At 41.6% G+C, this 11948-nt stretch overlaps 1 protein-coding gene across 7 annotated transcripts in view; it reads right to left on the bottom strand.

Moving 5' to 3' along the window:
• Positions 1–1343: 1343 nt before the first annotated feature.
• HIRA (histone cell cycle regulator) overlaps positions 1344–11948 on the bottom strand; it is a 107511-nt gene continuing 96906 nt past the window's right edge. For all 7 annotated transcript variants that reach the window (XM_017856659.1, XM_017856663.1, XM_017856660.1 and 4 more), the window contains one exon: positions 1344–2205. In XM_017856659.1, coding sequence (XP_017712148.1) covers positions 1766–2205 — 440 coding nt within the window. In that variant the 3' untranslated portion in view covers positions 1344–1765. The remainder of the gene's footprint in view (positions 2206–11948) is intronic.

The raw sequence follows: 11948 nt of genomic DNA, 5'->3' as shown, positions 1-11948 counted from the left end.
TTACACCATTCTCCTGCCTCAGCCTCCCAAGTAGCTGGGACTACAGGCGCCCGCCTCGTCGCCCGGCTAGTTTTTTGTATTCTTTAGTAGAGACGGGGTTTCACCGGGTTAGCCAGGGTGGTCTCGATCTCCTGACCTTGTGATCCGCCCGTCTCGGCCTCCCAAAGTGCTGGGATTACAGGCTTGAGCCACCGCGCCCGGCCCAGCAGCCTGGCTTTTTATGTGTACACACACACACACACACACACACTATGCTGGCTTTATTTGGCATGCACACGTGCCTGGGTCTCATCCAGTCACTTGACATCCGAGTGAGACATAGAGTAGAATGGCTGCTAGGCCAGAGATTAGTGGTCAGTTACCCAGGCCTCTGATTCCAAGTCCAACGCTCCTTCCCCAGACTCAGACCCACACATTAGGTGGTGACGACAAAGATCAGGACCCAGGAGTGGGTGGTACTCAGTCCTCACTGTGCTTAAAGATTCTGTGATTCTCTCTCTTCTCCTGTAGATCAACGTCTGGATCACTTTCAAATAAAATTCCAACTTTCCTGATAATTCTCCAATATGTCCAAGACTGTAAATACTGATTTCCTTTCATGAAATTGTCCAAACAGCTGCAGCCCTTGATGCACAGTATGATCTGAACCTGGGACACAGCAAGACCAGAACCATGAACCATGACGCCTCGCTTCGGAGATGACATGTGCAAGGTGACCTGTGGTGCTGCATGACCACAGAAGTGACCACTCTACACTGTGAAATGAATTTCTGCATGGGGGATATATTAGGGTTCTCTACAGGGACAGAACTAATAGGGGATATATATAATATATATGTAAGTTTATTAAGTATTAACTTACACAATCATAAGGTCCCACAGTAGGCTGTCTGTAAGCTGAGGAGCAAGGAGAGCCAGTTCGAGTCCCAAAATTGAAGAACTTGGGAGTCCGATGTTCGAGGGCAGGAAGCATCCAGCATGGGATAAAGATGTAGGCTGAGAGGCTAAGCCAGTCTCATCTCTTCACGGTTTTCTGCCTGCTTTATATTCGTTGGCAGCTGATTAGATGGTGCTCACTTGATTAAGGGTAGGTCTGCCTTCCCCAGCCCACTGACTCAAATGTTAATCTCCTTCGGCAACACCCTCACAGACACATCCAGGATCAATATTGCATCCTTCAATCCAATCAAGTTGACGCTCAGTATTAACCATGACGGGGGGAATGAGATGACACAAAGGATCCCTTCTGGCTCTCATGTTCTGTCACCACCTACTTCAGGAGAGAGATGCACAGTGCAGGGATGATGAAAGTTAGAAGGAAAAGACAAGAGAAATCAGGAGCGTTTGGTATTCAATGCGTGTTCATTTATTTTACACTTACAAAAGAAATCGCCCACCCCTTTGCCCCATTCCCCAAAACAGTCTCTTTTACAAACATTTAAAATTAAAACCAAATGAAGATAGACAAGTTAATTTCAGTACAATTATTTTTCAGTGTAGCTGTCATAATTAGAGTTTAAATTTCCTACAAGTGACCAATGTCCAAGTGACTTATAGGGAAATCCTGATTATCGGCCAGAGGAAATTCCATATTACAAGTTAGCAAATTCTAGTACAAAAATAGTCCGTGTGTTGGAACAGCTTTCCTTTTACATAGGTCTCAGGTCAGTCTGCTGACTGCATAATACCTAACGCTTCCGGATTCTCTCTCACAAATGGCTCAGTCATCACCGCTGAAGCAGCACGGCACCTGCAGCAGCAGGGGCTAGTGTCCACCTTGGGGCCGTGCTGGAGACGGCAGGCCTGGGAGTGCCTTGCTGGCCTCAGGGCACCTGGGCAGAGCTCCAGCCCTAGCTCCGCACAGGGGGCTAGGAGAGAGGGACGAGCTTCCCCCTCCTGAGGCAATGCCAGGCCCAGGACACAGGGCACATCTGCCCAGGGAGCTGGGCTGGCGCTGGTGCAGGACAGCACATCTCCCGCCAGTGTATCCTCCCCCTACAGCCTGGTCAGGTGAGAGGTGGCCCTGTGTGTCATCAGCGGCAAGAGTGTGGCCCTGCCCTTGCTGCAGCCAGGGCAGGCCGGGGCAGGCTACTTGTCCCTCAGGATGTCGAGCTGTTCCTGACACTCGGTGAAGAGGCGCTGGAATCGGAGGTTCTGCCCGATGACTGGCAGCAGCTCCTTCAGCAGCTCCCTCTTCCGCAGACCCTGTGGATAGAGTGATAGCTGAGTGCAAGTGTCAGTGACGAGACCTAGATTGTGGGGACTTTCCTGGCCTGGCAGAGAACCTTGTGTCTGCTCACGGGAGAAGGAAAGAACAACTCCTCTGCAGGTGAGAAACTGTGAGAGAGCTGTGGGGCAAATGTGCAGGATGAAGTGGCAGGTGGAGTGGGAGCAACACAGCATGGGGATAAAGGAGGATGAGACCAGTGCTCCTCCATCTGTGGGCACAGTCACTGCTGACTTTATAGTGACTGAGCAGGGCCCTGACCATCCAGGGCAGGATGAGAGTAGAACATCAAGGCTTAGGGTCAGGTGGCTGGCCATTCAGGAGGGGCTGTTCCCTCATGCTGATGTTTGCCAGGGGGTTGGGGTCAAGCCCCAGGGCAAGGACGTGCCTGGGGGGCAGTGACTGGCTTTAGTTTTCCAGCAAAACAAATGAGGTGCCAGTATCCCCTGATGCGGAGGATGTTTGGATGCTGACGAAACTATGTTTAGTTGCCCAAACATCCTCCACGTCAGGGCATATTGGCACACCACAGTCTGAAACAAGCATTGCCAGTTGGGGTCTCTGCTGCACAGACCAAAAGAGCAGACTCCTGAGCAGTACGGCTGCTCCAAAGGGAAACCTACCAGTCAGACAACTTTAACATTGGAAGAGAAGGCTAAGATCTTGAATTAACAGTGACAGATACACTTGCAACAAGACTAGAAGTGACGGTAAAGAACAAGTGTAAATATGAGGTTTGAGTAACACAGAAGTTGTTAGAGATGGGATAAGCAGGAGAATGGCTGCTGCTGACGACCAACTTTGATGGAGAAGCAGCCCACGCTCCAACAGGGAGGCTCCGACACCAGTGTGCTGTAGTCAGACCAGAGATTGTATGGATTTGCAAAGCCTGAAATGTTTACTATCTGGTCCTTTACAGAAAAGTTTGCGAACTCCTAAAATAGATCATGTTTTCTGACTAAAATAACTGAGTAAAAACTCACGGGTCAAAGGGGAATTCAAATTAAGTGAAATTAAAAATGACTTACGAATGGTAAAAAAAAAAACCAAACACAAAATACTCCAAAAGTGGTGAGACTCAGCAAAAGTGGGCACTTTAGAGGCATTTAGAAACAACAGCTTATACTGTATTAGAGAACATGAAAGAACGACAAGACTCCAACCTAAAGCCATCAGGGGAAAGGAAAAAAAAAAAAAGACTAAAGAAAAAAACAACACCAAAAAAACCCCATTTTTTTTAAAAAAGGAGATAATAAAAATTGAAATAAATAAATAGAAAACAAAGATTTAATAGAGAAGATTTATAAAAACAATTTTATTTTATTTTTTTTAAGATAGGGTCTAGCTCTGTTGCCCAGGTTGGAGTGTAGTGATGCAATTGTAGCTCACTGCAGCCTCAACCTCCCAGGCTCAAGTGACCCTCCTGCCTCAGCTACTCGAGTAGCTGGGACTATAGGTGTGTGCCACCATGTCTGGCTAATTTTTATATTTTTAGTAGAGCAGGGTTTCACCATGTTGGCCAGGCTGGTCTCAAACTCCTGAGCTCAAGTGATCCTCCTGCCTTGTTCTCCCAAAGTGCTGGGATTAAAGGCGTGAGCCACTGTGCCTGGCAAAAGTCATTTCTTGAAAAGACTAACAGAGAAACGTCTGGCAGGATTAATCAAGAAAGAGAGAGAAAGCTTAAAGAAATAATATTAGAAATAAAGAAGAGATATACCTACAGATACAGAAGAAAGAAAAAGTTATGATTACTATCAACTTTATGCTAAGAAATTTGAACATTTAGAGAAAATGGAGAGATTCCTAGAAAAATATAATGTATCAAAACTAGCTCACAAAGAAATAGAAAGGAAGAGTTAATTATTACCACAAAGAAAACATCAGGAATCCTATTTTAAAACTGACATCTAAGAAACTTCCAAGGATGAGATTTTCTCTTTGTCTTTCTCACAGTTTGACTATAATGTGTCTCAGTGCAGGTTCCTTTGGGATTTTCCTACTTAGAGTTCACTGAGGCTCTTGTATTAGTAGATCCACATCTTTCCTCAAATTTGGAAAATTTCAGCCAGTATTTCTTCAAATACTCTACTCCTTTCTCTCTCTTACACTTCTAGAACTCCCATTATGGATACATGGGTATACTTGGATGGTGTCTGATAAGTTTCTTAGACTCTGTTTGCTTTTATTCATTCTATTTTCTTTTTGCTCCTCATACTTGACAGTTTCAAATGACCTATTTTTAAGTTTGCTGATTCTCCCTTTTGCCTGTTGGAGTCTGCTGTTGAACCCTTGTGAAGTTTTCAATTCAGTTATTGTATTTTTAAACTCCACATTTCTGTTTAGCTCTTTTTTCGGAATTTCTATCTCCTTGTTGATACTCTCATTTTCTTTTTTTTTTTTTCTTGAGATGGAGCCTCGCTCTGTTGCCCAGGCTGGAGTGCAGTGGCGTGATCTTGGCTCACTGTAAGCTCCGCCTCCCGGGTTCACACCATTCTCCTGCCTCAGCCTCCCGAGTAGCTGGGACTACAGGCGCCGGCCACAACGCCCAGCTAATTTTTTTGTATTTTTAATAGAGACAGGGTTTCACTGTGTTAGCCAGGATGGTCTTGATCTCATGACCTTGTGATCTGCCCGCCTTGGCCTCCCAAAGTGCTGGGATTACAGGCATGAGCCACCGTGCCCGGCCCTCATTTTCTTTATATATAGTTTTCCTGATTTTGTTTAGTTGTCTCTATTCTCCTTGAGCATTTTTTAAGACATTTATTTTAAAGTCTTATGTCTGCCGGGCACGACAGCTCATGCCTGTAATCTCAGCACTTTGGGAGGCCAAGGCGGGCAGATCGCTTGAGGCCAGGAGTTTGAAACCAGCGTAGCCAACACGGTGAAACCCCATCTCTACTAAAAATACAAAAATTAGGCCAGGCATGGTGGCTCATGCCTGTAATCCCAGCACTTTGGGAGGCCAAGGCGGATGGATCACTTGAGGTCAGGAGTTCGAGACCAGTCTGGCCAAAATGGTGAAACCTCATCTCTACTAAAAATACAAAAATTAGCCAGGACTGGCCTCAGGTGATCCACCTGCCTTGGCCTCCCAAAGTGCTGGGATTAAGGCACGAACCACTGCACCCGGCAGTCCTTTTACTTTTAAGCTATTATATTATTACATGTAAGCTGGGTTTCTTATAAGCAATGTACAGCTGGTTGTTTTTAAATCTGATCTGATAATCTATGCTTTTTAATTTAGACTTATATTTAATGATTATTGATATATTAGGGTTTAAATCTACCATCCTATGTATCTGTTTTTCTGCCTTCTTTTGAATGAATTTATTATTTTTCTATCATTCCATTTTGTCCATTTGTTAGCTTTTTAGCTATGGTTCTTTTTACTGTTTTGGGATTTGTATGTGTATGTGCACGAGTTTTATGTTTTGGTTTTTTTTGGTGGTTGCTCTAGGGCATATAACATATAGTATATAACATACGGTACATGCCTTTACTTATCGTAGTCTGTCTTCAAGTATTATGATATCACTTTGCATAATGTGTAAAAACCTTTTAATGGTATACTTTCATATCCCCACTCCTGGCCTCTGTGATACTGCTGTCTGCTGTCATGCCACTTCACTTCTACATATGTTATAATTACAAACTACATTTTCATTATTTGGCTTAAAAAGGCAGAACTTTTTGACTTTTTATTTTTTATTTTTTTTTGAGAGAGGGTCTCGTGCTCTGTTGCCCAGGCTGAAGTGCAGTGGCGTGATCTTGGCTCACTGCAACCTCTGCCTCTCAGGTTCAAGCAATTCTCGTGTCTTAGCCTCCTAAGTAGCTGGGATTATAGCTATGTGTCACCATACCCAGCTAATTTTTCTATTTCTAGTAGAGATGGGGTTTCGCCATATTGGCCAGGCTGATCTTGAACTCCTGGCCTCAAGTGATCTGTCCACCTCGGGCTCCCAAAGTTCTGGGATTACAGGCGTGAGCCACCGCGCCCAACCAGAACTTTTTTACATTTTGACATTTAGATTAATACTTTTGACATTTAATTCTTAACCCTTTGGAGGTATATTTTTATGAACTGAAGATCTACTTTTACTCAGTTACATATAAATAACCAGCTTCCCAAACTCCATTTATTATTGAATAGCCCCCCCTAATTTTCCCCACTGTATCTGTTTTGTCTTCTCTCTCATATGGCAAAGTGTCTAAATTATCCCTGCTTCATAATAAACCCAAATATCTGGTAGCATAGTGAATGTCTTAACTATTCTTGGCTTTCTACACCTACATATAAATTGTAGAATTAGCTTGTCAAGTGTCACTGAAACCTCTAGCTGGCATTTGATTAGAGATGCACTGAGTCAGCAGGTCTATTTAGAAATGGTTGGCATCTTTACTGTACTGCACTTTCTCATCATTTGTCCAGGTTTTCTTTAATGACTTTAAGTAAACGTTTATAATTCTTAGCATAGAGGCTATGCACTTCCTTTGTTAGATTTATTCTTAGATACTTTATTATTCTCAAAGAGACAATCTTGAAAGTGGCGAGAGAAAAGTGACTTATGAGAGGAATTTGAAGTTTGTGAAGAACTACATGCACAATTGCTGGCTTCAAGATGGAGGAGGCCGGTGGAAAGCTAACAAGGAAATGAATTCTGCTATTCCAATAACGACTAAGCTTGGAAGAGGACCTTGAACCCTAAGTGATCTCATCTGGTCAATAATTTGAGTAGAGAACTCAGGAATCACTGCAAAAGCAAACCAGGAAAACCGGAAATCACAGATCCTTTGAAAGAAGTGGCAGGCTGCTATAAATTCCACAAGACAGGTGAAAAACTCTGGTGCCTCTCTCAAAAGTGCCACCTACTGGCTGGAGGCCAACCAACTCAGGACATTACAGCAATTCATAACAGAACAACCCTACTCCAAGGAAGGACAAAAACAACAGCTAATTCCACTGCCTGCAACATCCTTGCTAACCAGTGGTCCCTAGTGTGTCCACGTGATAACTTCACTGGTAGCACAACAAGCATTTGAGAAAGCCTACACACTAAACATATCTACAAACAAGGACTCTCACAGAGTCTACGCCATTCCCCTGGCACCTCCACCACAGCAGGTGCTGGTTATCTACAGCTGGGAGACCTGAAGATGGATCACATCACCGAATTCTTTGCAAACGTTCCCCAGCATCAGCCCAGAGCCAGGTAAGCCCCACTGGGTGGTTAGACCCAGAAGGGCAATAATAATCACCGCAGTCTGGAAGTAACCAAATCAAGGGATCACCCTGTGGGACAAAATAATCTGAAGAGCAGCCTCTGAGTTCCAGATTTTTCCATTGAAGTAGTCTACCCAAATGAGAAGTAATCAGAAAAGTAATTCTGGTAATAATGACAAAACAAGGTTCTATAATACCTCCAAAAGACCACACTAGCTCCCCAGCAATGGATCCAAACCAAGAAGACCAATTACAAAGTACATTTTCATTATTTGGCCTAAAAAGGTAGAACTTTTTGGTTTTTTCTTTTTCATTTTTTTTGAGACAGGGTCTCGCTCTATTGCCCAGGCTGGAGTGCAGTGGCATGATCTCTGAATTGCCAAAGAATTCAGAAGGTTGATTACTAAGCTACTCAAGGAGATACCAAAGGTGAAAATCAACTTAAAGAAATTTTAAAAAATATATAGGATATGGATGAAAAATGCTCCAGAGAAATCGACATCATAAAGAAAAAAATCAAAAAATCAAAAATCGAAACTTCTAGAAATGAAAGACACACTTGGGAAATACAAAATATACTGGAAAGTTTCAACAACAGAATCGAAGAAGTAGAAGAGAGAACTTCAGAATTCGAAGACAAGACTTTGAATCAAAGACAAAGAAAAAATAATTTTTTAAAAAAATGAACAAAGCCTCCAAGAAATTTGGGATTATGTTAAATGGTCAAACCTAAGAATAAAAATAAGTGGTATTCCTAAGAAGAGAAATCTAAAAGGTTGAAAAACATATTTGAGGGGATAGTTGAGGAAAGCTTCCCTGACCTTGCTAGACATCCAAATACAAGAAGCTCAAAGAACACCTGGGAAATTTACCACAAAAAGATCATCACCCAGGTACACAGTCATCAGGTTATCTAAAGTCAAGACAAAGGAAAGAATCTTAAGAGCTGTAAGGCAAAAGCATCAGGTAACCTATACACAAAAGCCTATCAGATTTTTTTTTTGAGACAGAGTCTTGCTTTGTCCTCCAGGCTGGATGGAGTACAGTGGTGCAGTCTTGGCTCACTGCAATCTCTGCCTCCCGGGTTCACGCAATTCTCCTGCCTCAGCCTCCCAAGTAGCTGGGACTACAGCCGCCTGGCACCAGGCCTGGATAATTTTTGTATTTTTATTAGAGGTGGGGTTTCACTGTGTTGGCCAGGCTGGTCTTAAACTTCTGACCTTAAATGATCCACCCACCTTGGCCTCTCTAAGTGTTGGGATTACAGGAATGAGCCACTGCACCCGGCCGGAATACCTATCAGATTAACGGCAGATTTCTCAGGAGATACCCTATGAGCCAGAAGGGTTTGGGTTCCTATATTTAGCTTTCTCAAACAAAATAACTGTCAGCCAAGAATTTAGTGTCCAGCAAAATTAAGGGTCATAAATGAAGAAGGCATAAAGTATTTTTCAGACAAACAAATGCTGAGAGAATTTGCCACGACCAAGCCAGTACTACAAGAAATGCTAAAAGGAGTTCTAAATCTTGAAACAAAACCTTGAAATACACCAAAATAGAACTTCCTTAAAGCACAAAACTCACAGGGCCTATAAAACAATAACAAAATGAAAAAACAAAAAAACAAGGTATTCAGGTAAAAACAAGCATGGTAAATAAAACAGTACCTCACATCTTGATACTAATGTTGAATGTAAATAGCCTAAGTGCTCCACTTAAAAGATACAGAATGGCAGGATGCATACAAATCCACCAACCAAATATCTGCTAACACATATGGACTCACATGAACTGAGGATAAAGGGGTGAAAAAAGATATTCCATGCAAATAGAAACCAAAAGCGAGCAGAAATAGCTATTCTTATATAAGACAAAACAGACTTTAAAGCAACAATAGTTGAAAAAGACAAAAAGGGACATTACATAATGATAAAAGGATCGATCCAAAAGGAAAATATCACAATCCTAAATATATATGCACCTAACATGGGAGCTCCCAAATTTATAAAACAATTAGTACTCAACATAAGAAATGAGATACACAACACCACAATAACAGTGGGAGACTTCAATACTCCACTGACAGCACTAGACACGTTATCAAGACAGAAAGTCAACAAAGAAACAATGGACTTAAACTATACCCTAGAACAAATGGACTTAACAGATATATACAGAACATTCTCCCAAACAACTGCAGAATATACATTCTTTTCATCAGCACATGGAACATTCTCCAAGAAAAACCATATGATAGGCCACAAAATAAGTCTCAATAAACTTAAGAAAATCGAAATTATATCAAGTACCCTCTCAGACAACAGTAAAATAAAATTGGAAATTAACTCCAGAAGGGACCCTCAAAACTATACAAATACATGGAAATTAAATAATCTGCTCCTGAATGATCTTTGGATAAACAATGAAATCAAGATGGAAATTAAAAAGTTTTATGAACTGAATGATAATAATGACACAGCTTATGAAAACCTCTGGGACACAGCAAAAGTGCTAAGAAGAAAGTTCATAGCATTAAACGCTTACATCAAAAAGTCTGAAAGAGGCCAAGTGCGGTGGCTCATGTCTGTAATCCCAGCAATTTTGGAGGCCAAGGCAGGAGGATCACTTGAGGTCAGGAGTTCAAGACCAGCCTGGCCAACATGCCGAAACCCCGTCTCTACTAAAAATACAAAAAAATTAGCTGGGTGTGGTGACGCATGCCTGTAGTCCCAGCTACTTGGGAGGCTGAGGCCTGAGAATTGCTTGAACCTGGGAGGCAGAGGTTGTAGTGAGCTGAGATGCACCACTGCACTCCAGCCTAGGCAACACAATTAAGCTAAATTAGAAACAAAATGGAAGATATTACAACTGATACCACAGAAATAGAAAAGATCATTCAAGACTACTATGAACACCTTTATGCACACAAACTAGAAAATCTAGAGGAAATGGATAAATTCCTTGAAATATATAACCCTCCTAGATTAAATTAGGAAAAAATAGAAACTTTGAGTAGACCAATAACAAGTAGCAAGGCTGAAACAGTAATTTAAAAATTGCCAATAAAAAAAAAAAGTCCAGGACCAGATGGATTCACAGCTGAGTTATATTGAACATTCAAAGAATTGGTACCAATCTTACTGAAGCTATTACAAAAGATAGAGAAAGAGGAAATCTCCCTAAATCACTCTATGAAGCCAGTATCACCCTAATACCAAAACCAGGAAAGGATATAACAAAAATGAAATCTACAGACCAATATCCCTGGTGAACATAGATGCAAAAATCCTCAACAAAATACTAGCTAATCGAATCCAATGGTGTATCAAAAGGATAATATACCATGATCAAGTGGGTTTCATACCAGGGATGCAGGGAAGGCTTAACGTACGCAAGTCAATAAATGAGATACATCACATAAACAGAATTAAAAATAAAAATCATACAATCATCTCAATACATGCAGAAAAAGCATCTGACAAAATCTAGCATGCCTTTGATTAAAACCCTCAGCAAAACCGTCATAGAACGGAAATACCTCAAGATAATAAAAGTCATCTATGACAAACCCAGAGCCAATTTAACACTGAACGGGGAAAAGATAAAAGTGTTCCCCCTGAGAACATAAACAGACAAGAATGCCCATTGTCACCACTGCTATTCAACATTGTACTGGAAGTTCTAGCCAGAGCAAACAGACAAGAGAAAGAAATAAAGGGCATCCAAATATGTAAAGGGGAAGTAAAAATATCGCTGTTTGCCAATGATATGATCGTATACATAGAAAACCCTAAAGACTCATCCAAAAAGCTCCTAGATCTAATAAATGAACTCAGCAAGGTTTCAGGGTACAAAATCAATGTACACAAATCAGTAGCATTGCTGTATACCAACAACAACCAAGCTGAGAATCAAATCAAGAACCCCTTGTTACAATAGCTGCAAATAAAATAAAATAAAATACTTAAGAATATACCTAACCAAAGATGTGAAAGATCTCTACAAGAAAAACTGAAAAACTGATTGCTGAAAGAAATCATAGACAACACAAACAAATGGAAACATATCCAATGCTCATGGATGGGTAGAATAAAAAATGACCATACTGCTAAAAGCAACCTACAGATTCAATACAATTCCCATCAAACTACCATGATTATTCTTCACAGAACTAGAAAAAAAAACCTAAAATTCACATGAAACCACAGCAGGGCGTGGTGGCTCACGTCTGTAATCCCAGCACTTTGGGAAGCTAAGGTGGGCAGATCATTTGAGCCCAGGAGGTCGAGATCAGCCTGGGTAACATTGTGAAACCCTGTCTTTATAAAACTTACAAAATTAGCTGGGTGTGCTGGCATGTGCTGTAGTCCCAGCTACTCAGGAGGTTGAGGTGCAGGATCACTTGAGCCTTGGAGGCAGAGTTTGCAATGAGCCAAGATTGTGCCACTGCACTCCAACCTGGGTGACAGAGTGGGACTCCGTCTCAAAAAAAAAAAAAAA

This window comes from Rhinopithecus bieti, unplaced genomic scaffold (assembly GCF_001698545.2).
Source record: "Rhinopithecus bieti isolate Rb0 unplaced genomic scaffold, ASM169854v2 scaffold_44745, whole genome shotgun sequence".
Lineage (NCBI taxonomy): Eukaryota > Metazoa > Chordata > Mammalia > Primates > Cercopithecidae > Rhinopithecus > Rhinopithecus bieti.
The sequence above is the reverse complement of the archived record's forward strand: the minus strand, read 5'-3'. Positions and strand labels throughout refer to the sequence as shown.